The sequence below is a fragment of the Erpetoichthys calabaricus genome, chromosome 6, assembly GCF_900747795.2.
Source record: "Erpetoichthys calabaricus chromosome 6, fErpCal1.3, whole genome shotgun sequence".
NCBI classification, from domain to species: domain Eukaryota; kingdom Metazoa; phylum Chordata; class Cladistia; order Polypteriformes; family Polypteridae; genus Erpetoichthys; species Erpetoichthys calabaricus.
Genome location: NC_041399.2, coordinates 28,620,319 through 28,638,644, shown reverse-complemented (window position 1 = coordinate 28,638,644; position 18,326 = coordinate 28,620,319). Strand labels below are relative to the sequence as shown.

The following is an 18,326-nucleotide window of genomic DNA, read 5'->3' as shown; positions in this document are numbered from 1 at the left end:
GAACAATTAACTTTTTACAATACTTGAAGTGAATCTCTTAATTTATTGTCTCACTTTAAATCGCCTCAATGAAATAATCATTCTAGCACTACAAACAAAAAATTGCTATTCTAGTTTCATTTAGGAATCGTGAATTTTCTTCTGGGATGTGTGTGTTTCCTATAGCTGAAGTGATTCTCCCTCATTGGTAGTGAAGCCCCAGATATTATTTATTCTGTTAATGAAAAAAATCTATTCTTGTGTCCATAATTTTGGTAGACAAATTAAAATGCAGGCATTATTATGTTTCAAATATATAATGCATTAACTCTTTGTCTTCCTGGTTCTCTTTTGTAAGTGCATTCTCACTTCACAAAGACAATCATTTAAACCAAACATAACATACTCAGACCCACTTGATCCAATTCAATGTTATATGGGGGTTGTAGCCTATCCTGGCAGCACTGGGGATAAGGCAGGACACAGCCTTAGATAGGGCACCATCCCATTTCAGACCCAAACGTAAACTCTGACAGGACCAATTTTGGATTGGTAGTCCCCCAAATTTTGGAGATGTGGGAGAAAACAAGAGTGCCCAGAGGCAAACTCATGTAGACATGGAGATATTTTGCTCAAAAAATATCTTGGAAAGGGATTTGAACTGAGAGCACTGTACTCGTATCTGTAAGGAAGCCGCACAATCCTCTTTGCTGACCTGCCACCTGATTATTTTGTTTAGTTCAATTTAGTTTTTATTAACCATGCTTCCACTTACAAGTTCAGCAGCTATATAATAATTATTAATACAAAAAGGGTGAAGGACATACAGCATAAATAATGCTTGTGTGCAACTGTGAATTATGTTGTTCTTGGTCAGGCTTGAACTCTCCACTCACCATTTCTGACTAATTCACTAGCCTTTGCAGCATGTACTTTTGTTGAAAGCAACAAAACAAAGCAGAGGTAAGCAGAATCACAGGAGCAAACTTCTAGAAATGCAAAGATCACAACCAAACACCAAGCAGGGCATTTAAGCTAGCATATGGGCATAGTCTATGTGTGTATTCATTGGGGATGGACTGATACAGCCAATGTGCTAGCCTTCCAAGAGAAGAACATAAGGATGTATTCCACCCTCCACACTGATTACAAGCAATAACTCCTTAGCTAGCCAAAGCCAAGCTGTGTGCAGATTTTGCCTGCATGACTTCACTCAAACATGTGAAAAGCAATTCCAGTTAAAAAGTCTTGTTTTGCATGTGCCATCTGTTATAGGTGCCTGGTAATAGGTATTCTGATAACCACTAGATTAATTTAAAGCATTTGATTCAGTTCTGTAAAGAATCTTGATGAATGACTCACTGATATATTATATTATTTCATCAAGACAAAAACAATTTTGATACCAGTGTTACCACCTACCCCAAAAAACTGCTGTATGCAATGCTGAATATGATAACATAGACTTTTCTGTAACACATTCAAGGAATCAGCTAACTTTTCTATATGTTGAGAGCTGCTTAACTGGGGGGATTACTCCAAAGTAGGATTTTTGCTTAACTCGGTCTGTGTTCATTTAATTGTCATTGTGCACATAACCCTTTAATGCTGCCCTACAGCTCCCACCTATGTTTTGTATGCACCACTTGTTAAATTTTAAGACAATACTCTGTTAATGAATTGGGTTCAAAATCTGTATTGTCTCATAGATCCCAAAAGTTCTTGGTTAGCTGCATTTTATAATGGATTTAAATTGTGATAATTTCACTTGGATGCAAAACATCTCAGTATAGACAATAATGATGTTGTCTACTCCATGGAAAACCAAATGTGGTTGCCAGGAAGTGGAATAAAGCAGTGAAAAGTTAGCCAGTTAATCAACAATTAAAGCAATTTTTTCAATTAATTAAAACGTAATAGAAATGCAACTTTTTGTTTTTTGAAGGCAGCATTTGCTTGAAACTTAAGTCACTGAAGGAATTATAAGATAAATTACTGACACAAACAGGTAGTAGACACTTGTATTTAAATCTATTCACTTTAACAAAATGAATAAAAATAGTCAGATTCTAGTGAGATTTATATTCCATTTAGGACCAACAATGTGAAGTGTAAGATTAAACAATCGGTAAATTTCAACACCTGAAGAAAATTGTTATGGATGATGTAGGTTTTTGTTTGGACCATTCAATTGTTGAATTTTTTTCTTTACTTCACAAATACAGATAAATATCATGTTTCTCTGTTTAGTTGCTCATCCACAAGAAAAATGTCAGTGAACTACAGAAGACCATTGAGCTGTTCAAAGAAGAAATTGAAGCAAAGAATGAAGCTTATAATTCTCTTATGAAAGCTACCAAAATGTCTGAAGAAAAACTCACTAAAGAGGTGAGACAGGAGTATTGGATTTATTTATCATATTTAAACGTTTCACACTGTCATTTGTCCATCCATTCTGTTTTTGCATCATTGTGCAGCATAAAATGCCTAGAAAAGTTTTACATTGACTAATCTAAGATAATATTTGCTCATTTCTGAAATCTGAAAATTTTTCATGTTATTTTTCAAAGATATAACATAATTTAGTAATTTTCTACACAACGTGCTGCGTGTGTTTAAGCGTGCAGAAATTAATAATATCTGTTCACTCATGCATGGAACCTGCTTAATCTAGTTTCAGGGTCCTGTGCTAAGAAGATTTGGGTGCAAGGTATAAATTAGCCTTGGGTGCTAGTTAACAATTAGTATTATATAAAATAATTCAGTTTGCCAGACCATGCTATAAGCATACTGTTACATTATGTTAATCAATTAGTATGTGCTGTGGAGATTATCAATATTTTATTTGCATTACTACAAGTTAAATGCAGGAATTTCTCTGTGCTCCAAAGGTGTTTTATCCTAGTGGTAACCCTGAAGCCGCTTAGTTTTTCATTCCAAGTAAGTTATTAATTAGTATTAATTTAACAATTTAATCATTGTTTATCAGATGGTATGCAGGGTTTCTACTCTTTTCTGTGATTGTAAGTTTGCATTGTAGGATTCATTTTACCGATTTGACAATGAAATGCACACAGATTTCCAGCAGTGGCTTTGATTATCACAAATCGAGCTGTACTCTTCTTTTTTTCATTCTTTACTTTCATATAAATGGAGGTTTGGTGATGAGATCAAAAAACTGTTATGGAGTTACAGTAAGTCCAGGTTCTGATTCTGTGATGATCAAAACACAGAAAAAAGTTGATTTTAGCATGGTTTCTGTGCATTTGTCTGTGGAAACCTATGTCATTTTTTTGGAAGTTATCATTATACATATCTTTTTCAAACAAGTCACATCATGTTTGTCTTTTTATAGTCTCCAAGCATATTGTTTTTGGCTCGGTTTTATTCAGTACTTATCCTTCAAAAACTGCTTGACCCATTTTCAATAGTAATTGCCGTGAAAATGGTGTAATTTAAATGTGATTTTTGCAGTCTGCTCCATTTAGTCATAGGACTAGGCCCTTGTGATTTGCAAAATTTTTGCATTAGCAGTTTTTAAGATAATTTATTCAAATACACATGTAAATGCACATGGATGCACATGTAGTCACACATTCAAAGAAATGTTATAACTTAAGACAGTTGATAGGTTGTTTGCCCTACCAGAACACACACTGCATGATGAGAAAGAAAAGAACACACACAATCACGTAAACACAGCCAGATTAGTGAAAGTTGACGAGGCATTAGGCGACCATGTATCATTAACTATGTATCAATCTGTCTGTCTATGCAGCTTCTTTACTTCATTTGACCCAATGAGTTTCATTTCAAATTCAATATTATTTATGTTGTTCATTTATTCATTTTACTCTACATTTATTTTATATAATTTTATTCCATTTATTTGCACAATCTGAGATGGTAAATATTTTTTTGTGATTAATACATTTTCACACTGTAATTTTGTGTCTAATTTCAATCACCACTATTTTGTCTGTTTTCTTATGGTAGTCACCATATTTTATATGGTCCGTATTATCATATAAAATTTTTCCCTACTTATATATGCTGGTGAAAAGCGACTTTCAATGTCCAAGTTTGTAGATACCTTGCAAATTAAAAGCCTTTCATTTTATGTTAGAAATTCTTTTCAGGGGGTCAATCTTTGTTCTCTCCTTTCCTTTTGTCTGTGAATTTGGTTATCAATTTGGGCTTTTGTCTTTAGACCCTTACTAATTTGTAGATAACATTCAATTTGATTATATTTTAAAATCTTTTGTTAAGTGATTTCCTAAAGTCGATTTTACATGGAAGAATTGATCCATACTGATTTTTCTTAAATTTGAAGGGTTTTCAAAATATCACCTGCTTCATAGAAGTCATTTATCTGCAGATTGACACTTATGACATTAAGTGTTTACTTCGGTAAACACTTAATGTGTTTACCTTTACATCCTTTACATGGTGATAACACCGATTCTGTATGATTATATCCTTAGTCAAATTAATACTTAATATGTCCTGGATTAGGATCTTAATTTCTTGGTCTTATTTTATAGTCCGAAAACTCAGAATTTGCTCAGTAAAGTGATTTTGTGTATGTGTGTGTGTGTGGAGTACCAGTGGGGACATAACCTGACATTATTTTACACATGTTACTGCTTGTGACTCCCTGTGACCCTGTAGTGGAAAAATGGATTCAGAAAAGGGATGGGTGGATAAATATTATACAATACAGTCTATACATAATTGTGTTCATTACATTTAACTTTTTTTTGGCTATTGCCAAATTATTCTGTGGAATGTTACTATTAAAATGTCTGGGCAAATATGCAAGCTATTATGGGACATTTAATACTGTATTCATATCATGGTGATATTCACAGTTTTTCTGAAAAGAAAATGAAACTGGATTGATTTTTCTAGCTACAAGGATTTAATGGAGTTAAACCTCCTGTTTTCCTTTACTTTTGCTGAAATATGGAGACTGGAAATTAGAGCTTAATTCTGCCAGTGCAATATAAATAAAATTGATTTTCAGATACCTTCCACAACATTGTCTGCATATTAAAATAGAATTCTTTTTTATGTCACATGCTTTAATTTTCTTATTTCTTTATAATTGATTAGTGTTCCATTGTGTATGTAGGTGAATAATTTATTACAGTATGTAGCCTTTAGCTTAAAGTTAATTATTTAATTAAAGTAAATGTAGCTGTATTTTAAATATATTTAAGTCATTGTTCCTGATAAGTCATTAAATTTAACAACCCACAAATACAAAATAAAGTGTTAAAATTGCATCATTTGTGCTCTTTACTGTTGGCAACACTGTTTTTAAAATGGAATCATGATAATGAAAGATTAAAAGAATCTGGTTAAAAGGCTTTAGATTGTTAGCATCTGTTTTGGCATATTTGATGAATGTGTGTACATTTTTTTGATCACACATCCTTGTCTCGCTCAGTGATTTTCATTGAACGTGTGCCAACTAGAAACTAAAGCAAATTGAATAAACAATACTTATTGTTAATAGCAAGCATAATTAAATATGCAAATACCTAAAATGATATCATTAACCTCCAGTATGTGTTGGGGGCCTTTGAAAGCTTTTATATTGGTGACTAATTTAGAGATGTGTTATCATCAAAGGAATATAATTTGTGTCTAGTTGTTGACACTTTGCCAAGGACATGAAGTGGCAAGTGCATCAGTAAGCCTTCATTATAGATGCTTTGTTATCATGGCACTTTTTCCTTTTTATTCTGCTTCATAAAAGATTGTTTGGGAAATGGAAATCTTGTAGTTGTCTGCACTGAATAAGGAATTTAGTTTTCTTTCAGACTGATTAAGTACAGAACATCTGCTAACATCTTAGTTTAGATGGTAACATTCTGTAAAGTGTTGCATGATACAGCTGATTAAATACATATTCCTATAGTCAGAAATGAAAATTATTTGCTTGGAAAAGTGGACAAAAACATAAAGTTAAAAGGGTAGATGAAGGAGTTTCTGCGTGATAAGCGTTTCAGTGGAGTAACACATTCATGTTTCTGCATTGGATCTCCAGACTCAACTTTTTCCTGAAAGGTACCTTTGGTTTTAATTGTGTGACCATTTTTCAATATTTGAGAAGGCATAGAAAATAACATTATAATAAAAACAGTTTTGAATTCATTGTAGTTTAGTTCATTTGGGTGCTAAAAAGCAACTAAAAATACAGTTAAGGTTTCAGAGTGCTATTAATAACATGTAAAATCACTTTTCAAATAACTGTGAAAATACTTTAAAAACATTAAATTGGAGAAAAGTACATTGACTTAGTTTAAATTTGTTCTGTATCAGGAAATGAAAACTATGGACTGCTTGCCTAATTTTACTGCCTTGTGTCTGATGCTGAAGAGACAGACCCCTTAACCATTGCCCTTTCCTTAATCCCTATTGGAATAAGTTGATTTGGAGAATGAATCAATGAATATAATACAAATATGCATAAAATTAGCTTTGTTCATAAATTACTATAGAGACTAAACAGTAGTTGGCAAAATGAACCTTTGAATTCTAATTATGCACCATTTCTGTATAAAAAACATAAATCACAAATTGTACGGTCATTAAAACAAAGCTGTTAATTGGATATGCAAGTTGAGCTGCAAATTTGTGCCAAGACTGTCAGTTTTAAAGTTCACCGTTTACTTCATTGACCTGTTTGCCAGCTTTTGTTTAGTCTTACACATTTACTAGATGCAGTGCACTCTGAAATGTTACTTGCATCATCTGTGTTATTATTTTTGCTGAGCTACAAAGCAAAGTAGAACAAGAAAAAGAACATCACAGAGTATCCACATTTGTAAATGTATTATTCCTCAATGTTAGACTGTTCTCCACATCTAAGGGTGGCCTGCCTTATGCCCTATGCTATTGTAATAGGCTCTGCCCCCCTGAAATGCCAAGGAATTTGATTAAGCAGAGTTGCTAAAAGGGTGGGTAGATAGTATTTTCACTCAAAAGAGACAGCATGAAAGAAAATGATTATGACCAGGAGATGTGGAGCTCTGGTACAGGCCAAGGTTATTACCAAAAAGCAGAACAGAACTTCAGTTATAACAAAAGTGCAATCAAATTTCAAGGTCAAAGGCTCAAAGCATTGATTTGTTTATGAGGAGAGGCTCCAAAGAAATCTTTTTAGCAAAACAATTAAGAGATATATCCATCCTGCTTGAATGCTGAATGAGTAATGTGGGCTATTTTTATAGTGACACACAAATGATGTAACAGACAAGTGTATTGCTGAGAATGCTGGGAATAGTTTTCATGTTAACAAGCGAAAAATTACATGTAAAGAAAACAGTGCACGTAGAAAGAAAAAAATAAAACAAAACAGCATTGCATAAAATTAAATCAAAATTGAACTTTTGATAAAAGCAAGATATACAAAAATAGAATTAAAATTCAGAAGCCTTGATATTCACAAACCCATAATCAGTACATTGATTGTTAACAATGTATTAACTTCCTTGGCATTAACCCAGCACATGAGTTTGGCTGGGAATTCAATGCAAGTCCAGTTCTTCCAGAGTCAGACTTGGGGAGATGTGTAAAGATCCATTTAGAGTGTTAAGCTGAATAGCTCTTCAGATAGTAATATTCTACCATCTAGGAGAAGAAATAAAATCATACTACAAATAATCATGAATATTTCTATGTGTTTTGCCACTCTGTGGTAACTTATCAATAATCATGAGAGGTGTGAAACCTTCAATCAGAACACAATGGCATGCAAACGAGAAACTGTAAGTCCGGTTTTAGAACAAACTGAAACTGAACCTTTAGTTGAATCAAGTGATAGTGATGACAATCAGAATTGGTTGTCAGATGTTTAAGCAGATAGGCAAAGTTATCCATATGCTATTGCATGATCAAACCTCTGTGATATGGCCATTGAATTTCGTCATCTGAAGGTTCATCCTGGTGCATGTAGGTGTGTGGCAAAAAGGCAAAATTAATGCAACCAGTTAGAAAGGCAAGAAAGACATTAGCCCCCTAAGCACTGTGCACGATGCAGCAACTGTCGTTTGTGTCAGGGAACTTGTAGAACTCGCTAAGCCTTATGCTGCGTAGGGTTGTGCGATGTCTTAAAAGTTCACATCATCATTTGAAAATATTGATATTCAATACCCTTTCATGGGGGCGTGGATGGAGAGATGCTTGTGGATATCAAATATTTAGCTGCTGTGTCTATGTACCGCATAAAGCATCTACATAGGGTGATGATGCATGGGCATACCATTAACTCAGTATGCAGTAGTTTTGTTGTCTCACATATTGCTGCAACTCAACACATGTAGCGCCATTCTGCAATGTTATTACAATGATTCAAAGGTGATTCATTCCAAGTTAATTTAAAATTGCTACAAATAACGATGCTGTATTGGCAGAAAACTCTACATTAGTTCTGCCTTATAAAATAGATTTAAATGAATGACTACCAACAGGAAACTTGATGTTACTATTTACTTTTACTCACTTAAACCATGGTGTCCTCAGTTGTTCTTTTTATACCTTCTCCTGAACAAAACTGAGAAGTCAACATGAAGCTGCGGTTTTTAACCATAAGGTTATACTTTGGCCATTTTGGTAAAAACAATCTACAGTTGCTCAATATGTCTTATTTTTACTTTTATCCTCATCAGTAATGCCTTATAGTAGGTTAGGGAAAAATAAAAGAGAGGTACATATATTAGAAAATGTATTCTTCTCTAACAATATTCAGAGAAGCATTTCAGGTCAAAATAAGCAAGTAAATCAAGGTTGTAGATTTGTTGTCCACTTAAGTAGATCACATTTTCTCAAAGAATAGAAAGGCATGTACATGTTATAATAAAAATAATGAGTGTAACCGTCTAGGTCTTTGAACAAAATAATCCTTGTCTAGAATTCTAAATAAACTAGGTAATGGTTATTCCTTGCATAAAATTGTCTTACAAATTATACTCTCTTGCTAAAGAGATTTACTTACATCCTGGGGCTTATCATATTTAAACAGAAATATGTTTCCACTTTTCAAAAGATAACATTAAAAAATGTATCTATGTAAATTCATTTGAATAATTAAAATGACTGCATGCAATAATTGTAATTTGTATGCAATTTTAATTCCTTTCCCTGATTCCTTAAGCAGTTGCACTCAAACGAGCAAGTAACATCTAAAAATAAATAAAACTGAACAAATCATGCATTTTTCTTATTATAACAAAATAAAACCCTAACATTTTGATAAATATTAGTAATTTTGCTCATTATAGCTGTAGTTCTAGTAGAGCAAGTTTTCTAAAGTAGTTACAACTTTATGGTCCACATTGTGCTCCTTCATAGTATTCTATAAAGAAGTGGGTGTCATATATTAATAGTCATTTTCAGGAAAAAAAAAAGTTTTTATAGATTTATTTACACTTCGCTGTCAAATTCGTGGGCAATTGTGTTTCGATAAGCTTTAATGAAGAACCTGCTTTAAATTAACAATTGACATTAACTTAATCAGTTTCTTTAAATAATAAGTACAGTATTTCTGGCAGGTGGTCCCATACTTGTGGTTTGCTTTATTTTACTTTTGCTTTACTCTACTTTAAACCATCTTTCACTATGGTAATTGGAGTACATGCCTTATGTGAAAAAGAATTAACAACTAATCAAGCTTTATTGTATTTAACAAGTTGAACAGTAATATTACAAGTTGATATTCAGTTCAAGCACAATTACAGTTTAAAATCATAAAGATTAAGGAAACAGCAGGAGTATGCCTAAAATTTAAAGGTACAATACTGGATAAAATAGACCTACTGTTCAAGCAGGCAATGGGAATCAGTAGAAATCATAGCATAGTTGGTACACTTAGAATGAAGAGGGTATAGCATTTGTAAATAAAATGATTGCAATTAAAAAACAAGAGAGAACAGGATGCTCTTATGTCTTGATTTGAATATCAAGAAAAATGTATCCAATTTACAGATCTAGAAAGAGACTGCTGTAGATTAACAGCCAAAAATTGAAATTTGTGTTTGTCAAACGATTCACAGTGGAGTAAGAGTAACTGTGCCAGTGTCAGGTCTTTCTCTGTGGTTTATCAAGTTCATTTGTGTAAGCAGCAAAGTTAGACATTCTAGACTCCTTTACTAAATACCTTTGGCACACAGTATTCTGGCACAAACTGCTGACTGTATCTTATTAGTAAAGGACTTTGTTCATACTCAGCATCTTGTTAGCCTGTTTAATTAATTGTACTCTGTTATAAGGTGGGTCCTCAACTACTTGTTGCTGCAATAGTATCATTGATCTAGTGTTCATATGACCCACCACCTGTAATCTGATACAAGTTGTTTTACTGTGAAACACATATTTATAAAAAATTTGTTTATTCACAAAAGTATTCAGGAAGTACCCAAATATGCAAATTATCCTGTATATCTTTTAAAATTATTCTTTTTTGCAAATGCACATATTAGTAGTTCTTTAAAATTGGTATAGAAAATGCAAAATGTGTTTTCCTGTAGAACATACATCAGATCAGTAGATGATTTTCTTGGTCTCTAAAATCCCTCAATATTTCCCAGCAACAATTTTGTCATGAACAGACTGTACAGTGACCCTGTTCACCCAATTTTTCCAAAATGGCATCAAGTCCATTTTTGAAAGCCTCGTAAGAGGAGGGATCTACTGTACTAATTCCCTTCATAGTTTAAACAGTTTGATCATGTCACCTCTTAATTTCTGATTGCTTAAACTAAAAATGTTCAGCTCTTTCTATGTTTTGCCATATCTTATACTGTATCTTGCAGTGCTGAAATCAGTCAAGTTGCTGTAATGGGTAATATTCTCAGAAAGCGAAAAATCTATAATGCGATAAAGATTTGTCTTTGAAGAGTGAAAGCACTATTAAACCATATAATTAAATCCCAAGTTTCATTATCTTTGATGCCTGGCTTTTAATTATGGAACTGGTAGGTAAGAAAACGTGCATCCACTGCTGACCTCCAGGACCGGAGTTGAGTACCCCGGTCTAGAAAGTCGTAAGTCTTCTGTGACATCTGAATGCTTCTCAAAAGGTGTACATTCATGTTTTAAACCTACCATTGTGTATTCAAATTTAACTTTCTTGTGATATTTATTTAAATTTCACCTGAAGTCAGAGTTCTGCCCATCTCATATATTGTAAAGAGTTGACTGATTCTCCATTACCTGCTGTTTGACATAGAGTATCATTGGCAAAGTATACCAGCTTGCTATTTATATTTTTATAAAGATAATTTATGTTTATTTAAAAGAGGGAGACAACTTTTAATATCTCTGTAATTCTGTAGTAGGTCCTTTTACTGTAGCTGTTTTCTTTCAGAATTTAATTTAGCACTTAATAGTGCAACTTGAATTCATACTTGTTTTAGTTTGGTCACCAGCCTTTCATGTGGGACAGTACAAGGAGTTTTTTGAAAAGCAAGACAACCATATTTGCCCAAACACTCCCCACATACCCCTTGTCTAAATCCATATGCTGCCTGCTCACTAATACAGCTGCTTCTTGCCATGTAATGCGCAATGTTCTCCTTACTAATTATTACCATTAATTTAACTGTTATGCATGTAAAGCTGACTGGAATATAGTTACTTGAGTAGCCCAATCTCTTTTTTTATATAATAATAAAATAATGCTGTATTAGCTAGCTTCCAGACTTTAGTAATTTTTCTAGTGTAAATTTCCCCAGCTGTAAATTTTATGTGAAAAATATGTGTGGCATTTGCATGATACTATCTTTGTCAAATTGTTTTGTTCTCTCTCTCTTTTGCAGTTTTTGTATGACTAGCTACTTCCTTTATTAAGATATAAATGCCATGGCTAGTCAGCTTATTTTGTGTTATTGAAGGGTGATTTTGGATGTTTAGAGATTGGAGAATTTTACCTACTGGACTGCACAGAGCTTACTGTAAACTCTGGTTGAAAATAATGGTCTGGATCTATTTTTCAGGGTTTGCACGAAGCCATTTGGTTTGTGTAAAGGGTGTTGTTAATGCTACAGCACACAAAGACATTTTAGACAATTATGAACTTTAAACTTTGTAGTAGTAGTTTGGCGGAGCAGTCTTATTTGTTCCTGCATGACTATGCTCCCGTGCATAAAACCAGGTTCATAAAGACATAGTTTGACAGGTTTGGTAGGGAGGAACTTAAGTGGCTTGCAAAGAGCCTAGATCTCAACTCTACTGAACACTTTTATGATGAATTGGAATACTGATTGTGAGCCAGGGATTTGGTCCAACATCAGCACCTGACCTCATAAATACTCTTTTGGGCACAAATTCCCCAAGACATACTACGAAAATCTTTTAGAAAGCCTTTCCAGAAGAGTGGAGGCTGTTAGAGCCATAAATGTCCAAAATGTAAATATACATAATTATAATTGTTTTTGCAGTAAGAATAAGTTTATTTAGTCACATTTTTAAATAAAAATTTCTATTGACTAGATTTGCCTAAAAGGCTGTTTTACAGTACCATGTACATTATTGAATTTACTGAAGCTGAAAGGCCACTCTCTGCAACTTTCCAGTCTGATTCAGAATTTACTGTGCTATATGTTTATATGCATTATACTTCATCCTTTCTAATTATTTTTTGATGTTACTGCTCATGGGAGACAACATATAAAAGCAGTTAAATGATTCTATGCAACATTTCTAATACATTATAAAAGGATCCTTAATTCAGTGTTTTATAAATGAGCACAAGGTAATCATAATGCAATTGTATTTCTGAGATGTTAGCTGACATTTCATTTTCATATTTGCAGCTGATGAATTAATGGAACCACATCTTTAATTAACCTGTCAATCAGTATTTTATATTGTACTTTGTAGAGTTTTGGCAAAGTCACCAGTCTCCTAACTGGGTAGGTACAGCTCTGTGTAAATATGATGAGCATTTACTCGGCTGTTTTTACATATATGTGTCAGTAGGTACCGTGTAGTTATATATTGTTCACTGATTGAAAATTCAATCATTATAAGAGATGTCAAATATAAAAAACAGACTAGTATATTTTAAACTAACGAACATTTTTACATTTTTGTTAAACCACATCATATATACTGCACAATATAACAGGATTACTCAGATAGTTTTTCAAGCCATTTTTTATTGCTAGTAATTAGTAGACCATAATATGTGATATAGCAATTTACTTTTCATGCATAGAAATTTCTAAAACTAAAAATCTGAGTTTGAAATTTGGGCGGATTAATCCTTAAATATACAGTTTAAATCGGATGCATCTTTTTAATTATTACTTTCCATTCTGTATTCTGTAATTCAGTTACTGTATTCTTCAGTCATTTTGTTTGTAAAAAGTTTAATTTCACATTTTTAAAGTATGGAGCAAATGAATACTTGAATGAACATGACAGTAGAAAATATACTCACAGGGCAAATTATTAGGAACACCCGTACACCTGCTTATCCAGGCAGTTACCTAATTAACTAATCATGTGACAGCAGATCATGTATATACAGGACAGGAGCCTCAGTTAATGTTCACAACAAACACTAGAATAGGGAAAAAATGAGATCTCTGTGATTTTGAGTGTAACGTGATTGTAGGTGTCAAACGGGCTGGTGTGAGTATTTCTGTAACTGCCGATCTCTTGGGATTTTCAAGCACAAGAGTCTCTAGAGTTTACTCAGAGTGGTGCAAAAAACAAACAAAAAAAAAACATCCAGTAAGTAGCAGTTGTGCAGACAGAAATGCCTTGTTGATGATGAAGGTGAAAGAAGAATGGCCAGACTGGTTCAAGCTGACAAAAAGGCAATGGTTGCTTGGATAACCAGTCTGTATAAGAGTGGTGAGCAGAGGGACATCTCAGAATGCAGAGCATGTTGACTCTTGAGGTGAATGGGCTACAACTGCAGAAGACCACATTGCATTCCACTGTTTTTATGTGGTATAATGGGAGATTCACAGCAGGAATGTGTAGCTGACAAATTTGCAAATATTACATGGTGCAGTCATGTCAACATGGACCAAAATCTCGAAGGAATGCTTCCAACTTCTTTAGGAATCCAAGTCATTAAGAAGTGAGGCTGTTTCAAAAGCAAAATGAAGCCCGACCCAGTATAGTATTCCTAATAATTTTCCCAATGAGTGTATTTAAATAGGAACATTTCTGTTTTTCTTTAGTAAAAAATCTCCAAAAAAATTTGGAAGCATTCGAAAATAAGTTTGTTTCTCATCTGATGTTTTTATGATTTTGCCAAAATAGTTGTTTCTAAATGTAGTTTTCTAAGTGTTAAAAGATTTTATACATATGTAGCAATGAATTAGTTCACTATCGGCACTCTCTTCATGGCCACCAGCTCCTAAAGTGTCAGATTTTCACATTGAACAATTTTACAATTCAATTAGAGGCATTATGTGGACAAACTGCTTCTTTGGAAAATGTCAGGTTAATTTGAAGTTTATACTGTGACATGCTGGTCTTAAAAACTAATATATACAAGTGACATTGTTAACGTTTTGGCTACAAAGCCTTCTGTGTTTTTGAGACATCTTCTTTAGGTTCTAATTTTAAACCTTTAAGTCAGAGTCACCTAACCTGGAAGAAAGTAAAACCTAGCAGTATCCATGCAGAGTGTAGAATAGATTTCCTGTAAGGCCGAGAAGATCAGAACGAGTCTGACCAAAAAAATCTGCAAAGAAAATAAAAGACATCCTTCATCCATCTATTTTTTAACTTGCTTATTCAGGACAGTGTCACAGGGCAGTTGAAGCTTATCCCAGCCATAATCAGGTACAAGGCAGGACCAAAACCTGAACTGGGCATCAGTCTGTCACTGGGTGAACACAAACACACTTGCAAACACACATACTGTAAATGTACACATTAGGGCTTATTCAGCAATGTCAATTCACCCTTCCAGCATGTATTTGCACTGTGGGAGTAAACTGGTGCACCTGAAGGAAACCCATGTTGACATGGTGAGAACATGCAAACTCCACACGGGGTGCACCTGGGACGCAAACCCAGGTCTCCTTATTTTGAGGTAGCAGTGCTGTCACTGCACTGCTGTGCCGCACAAATGGAAGATATATTGTAAATGAATGGACACTTGGGGCACTATTGCCCCTATTAAACCCAACAGACTGCCGCTCTGGACACAAGTTAAAAGCACCAAGAAGTATTTTAATTTTCTTCTTCTTCTCTAACCGTGCCTCCAAAGCACCACAGCCATAATAAACACAATTAATAAGCACATTAATAATCACTTATCTCTCCTCCACACCTCCAAGCAAGCTCTGTCACATGCTTGCTGGGTCTCCAACAGTCCTTTATATAGTCCTTGACCTGGGTCAGATGGAGAATTGGCTTTTTCTTCAGCCCGGAAGTACTTTGGGGATCCCATCCTCGTGACTTAGGAATACTTCTGGGCTATGGATGAGGCATAGCTCCTCCGGTCCTCTCACAGCTCCTCCTGGCAGCACCCATGGTACCCAACAGGGCTGAGAAACTGTACTCCAAGTCCCAGGATGCCCTGCGGGAATATGGGGCACCGTTACACTCCAGGGGAGCAGCCATCTAGCGTTTTGGAGGAGGCAGTGTCTTGGAAAAGCTGCCTTGTCCCATCCTTCCATCTCAGGGGTGTCCTGGCCGGGATGAGCTGCTGGCCGTCCACCACAAAATATATATATATATATCTTATATCTTATATATATAAGATATATAATAGGGCGGCACGGTGGCGCAGTGGTAGCGCTGCTGCCTCGCAGTAAGGAGACTCGGGTTCGCCTCCCGGGTCCTCCCTGCGTGGAGTTTGCATGTTCTCCCCGTGTCTGCATGGGTTTCCTCCGGGCACTCCGGTTTCCTCCCACAGTCCAAAGACATGCAGGTTAGGTCGATTGGCGATTCTAAATTGGCCCCAGTGTGTGCTTGGTGTGTGTGTGTTTGTGTGTGTGTCCTGCGATGGGTTGGCGCCCTGCCCGCGATTGGTTCCCTGCCTTGTGCCCTGTGTTGGCTGGGATTGGCTCCAGCAGACCCCGTGACCCTGTGTTCGGATTCAGCGGGTTGGAAAATGGATGGATGAAGATATATAATATATATATAATATATAACTTTTTTGTTTTTTAAAAGGAAGACTATAAGGATGCTCATGTTTTGATTGTTTTTAGTATGCAATAAAACACAGTAATGAAAATGTGAAAAGCATCATTTACATTAAAGAGAAGTATAGTTTTTAAAAAAATTCCATTATTTTGTCCTTATACAGGAGAAAACTAACTTTCACATTTCATTTTCATAACAGCAAAATAATTATTTAAGCCATTACTGTAAATTTATGTTATTTAAAGAATGGAGAAAACATAGGAGCTTTAGGAAGTCATTGCTTCACAACTCATTCATGGATTCATTTATATACAGTATGTATTTTAAACATCTGTTTGCTATTTCAAAAAATATATTTATTATTGGTGAGGTATATATTGTAAATATGAAAACAGAAGTACTATAGAGGGTTTACCTGTAAGAATTCTCCAGCGCCCTAGATTGCAGGAGTTAAGCCCCATACAGGAATTGACTTCCTACTGATGCCCAGCATATGATGTGCCTGACCTGTGACAAGAAAGAGTATATGGCTATGCGGGCCTAATGTGAGGCTTCTTGGTCCACCACAGACTACTAGTAGCAAGCAAAAGGCTCACACCATTTAAAATTTGATTTTTAGGGTAAAGTTATACTTTAGGAGTGAAGTCTAAAGGGTCACTAGAAGGTTTACTGACTTTCTTGAGCTGCTCCTTTGTACATCTCTACTCTGATCCTCAATGCCTATCTTGGCCTTTTCTTAGAATTATTGCCCTGATGTTGTTTAAGAGCTGCTCCATGCCAGGTTCCATTGCTTCCATCTTAAAGCTTCAATAAAAAGAAAAACCGAGAAATTGAGAAACAAATGTATAAGTTGAGAGGGAGACCTGCTTTTTGTAATATGGAATAGTGGAGGAGCCTGGGCGTAGTAGGTCCTTGAGATTTTGTTTTCTCTGCTTTATATTCTCCCTTTGTTCATCTGTCTCTTGGTCTTATTAAATAAATAATTCATCATTTTGACATTTTGCACAAGTTCACACAATAGACATCACAGCATATTAAAATATGCACAATTTAAATAGTAAATATTTATTTTGCTGTTTTTCAGTAATGGCTTCTCTGTTTTATTTGCTCTGGATATAAAATTTAAATTTAGATATCATGGTGCCTTTGCACGAATCCCTGCTGTGTTAAAATGCTTATAAATAAGCTAAAAGTCTTTCAAAAACTAGTCGTGACAGGTCTAAATTAAATCTAACCATAAATTTTCTTCTTAAATATTTGATGATCCCTCACTAAATCCAGTAAATCATATGCTAGGTTAAATTTTACCCCTCACATGATTTAGACTTATATAATGAAAGTAATTGCAAAATATCATAACTTCAAATAAAATGTAGTTTCAGTCTCAGAATGAAATACCTCAGAATATTGAAATGTGTGTGTTGTTGAATTGATGCTTTTTACACTTAGGGTTTTGTGATGTGTAAAAATAAATTAATTATTTAATAACATACTTTATATTTTAATGTGTTTATTCTTTCACTTATTCTTGAGCCAAACTAAGCCAGTATTAAATATATAGATTTTAAAATTGAGCAACGTATAATGCATGCAACATTTAATGAAAAAAATGATGATTTAATACAGAGGACCAACAATCTGTTACGTGAGTAACATATTATTATGTGATAAGGCTGAGGTTTGTCCATTGACAGGTCTTTCTCACTTGACCTTGTGTGCATAGAAAGGTAGCTCACCATGGTAACCGAGGTCGTCAGGTTTTCCAGACAGTAAATCATTTCAGGCCTCTTCATGTAATACTTTTATTGACTGTGCAATTGAAATGTCATGCTTCACGAACAGAGAAGCTAGTAATTTCTTACGCGTGATTAAACTACCACTGGAAAGTAAGAATACAGAAAAAAAAGAAAAAAACTGTTTAAAAATGCAGGTGTATATTATGCAAAATAATGAAAACAACTCATATTTTTAAGAAGACATCCTTCTTTATTCAAGATTTTTTTCTCAAATAGTTAACTTGCTTCAGTTCATTTGTCATACACAACTTTTACACAGTTTCAGCATGTCTGTGAATGAAATCAACAAGGCAGGGCAGCTTTTTTTTCTTCTTCTTCTTCTAAGTATGAATAATAATTTCACAGTTTCTTTAATATGAAATAGCAACTTTTAAATTAATTTGTATTTAAATGTGTATACATATATATATATATAAATACCTATGT

The 18,326-nt window shown here is 34.3% G+C and overlaps 1 protein-coding gene across 1 annotated transcript in view; it reads left to right on the top strand.

The window, feature by feature from the left end:
- LOC114653241 (centromere-associated protein E-like) overlaps positions 1-18,326 on the top strand; it is a 402,188-nt gene that overhangs the window by 64,924 nt on the left and 318,938 nt on the right. Inside the window, exon 7 of the mRNA XM_028803441.2 lies at positions 2,230-2,367. Coding sequence (XP_028659274.2) covers positions 2,230-2,367 — 138 coding nt within the window. The remainder of the gene's footprint in view (positions 1-2,229; positions 2,368-18,326) is intronic.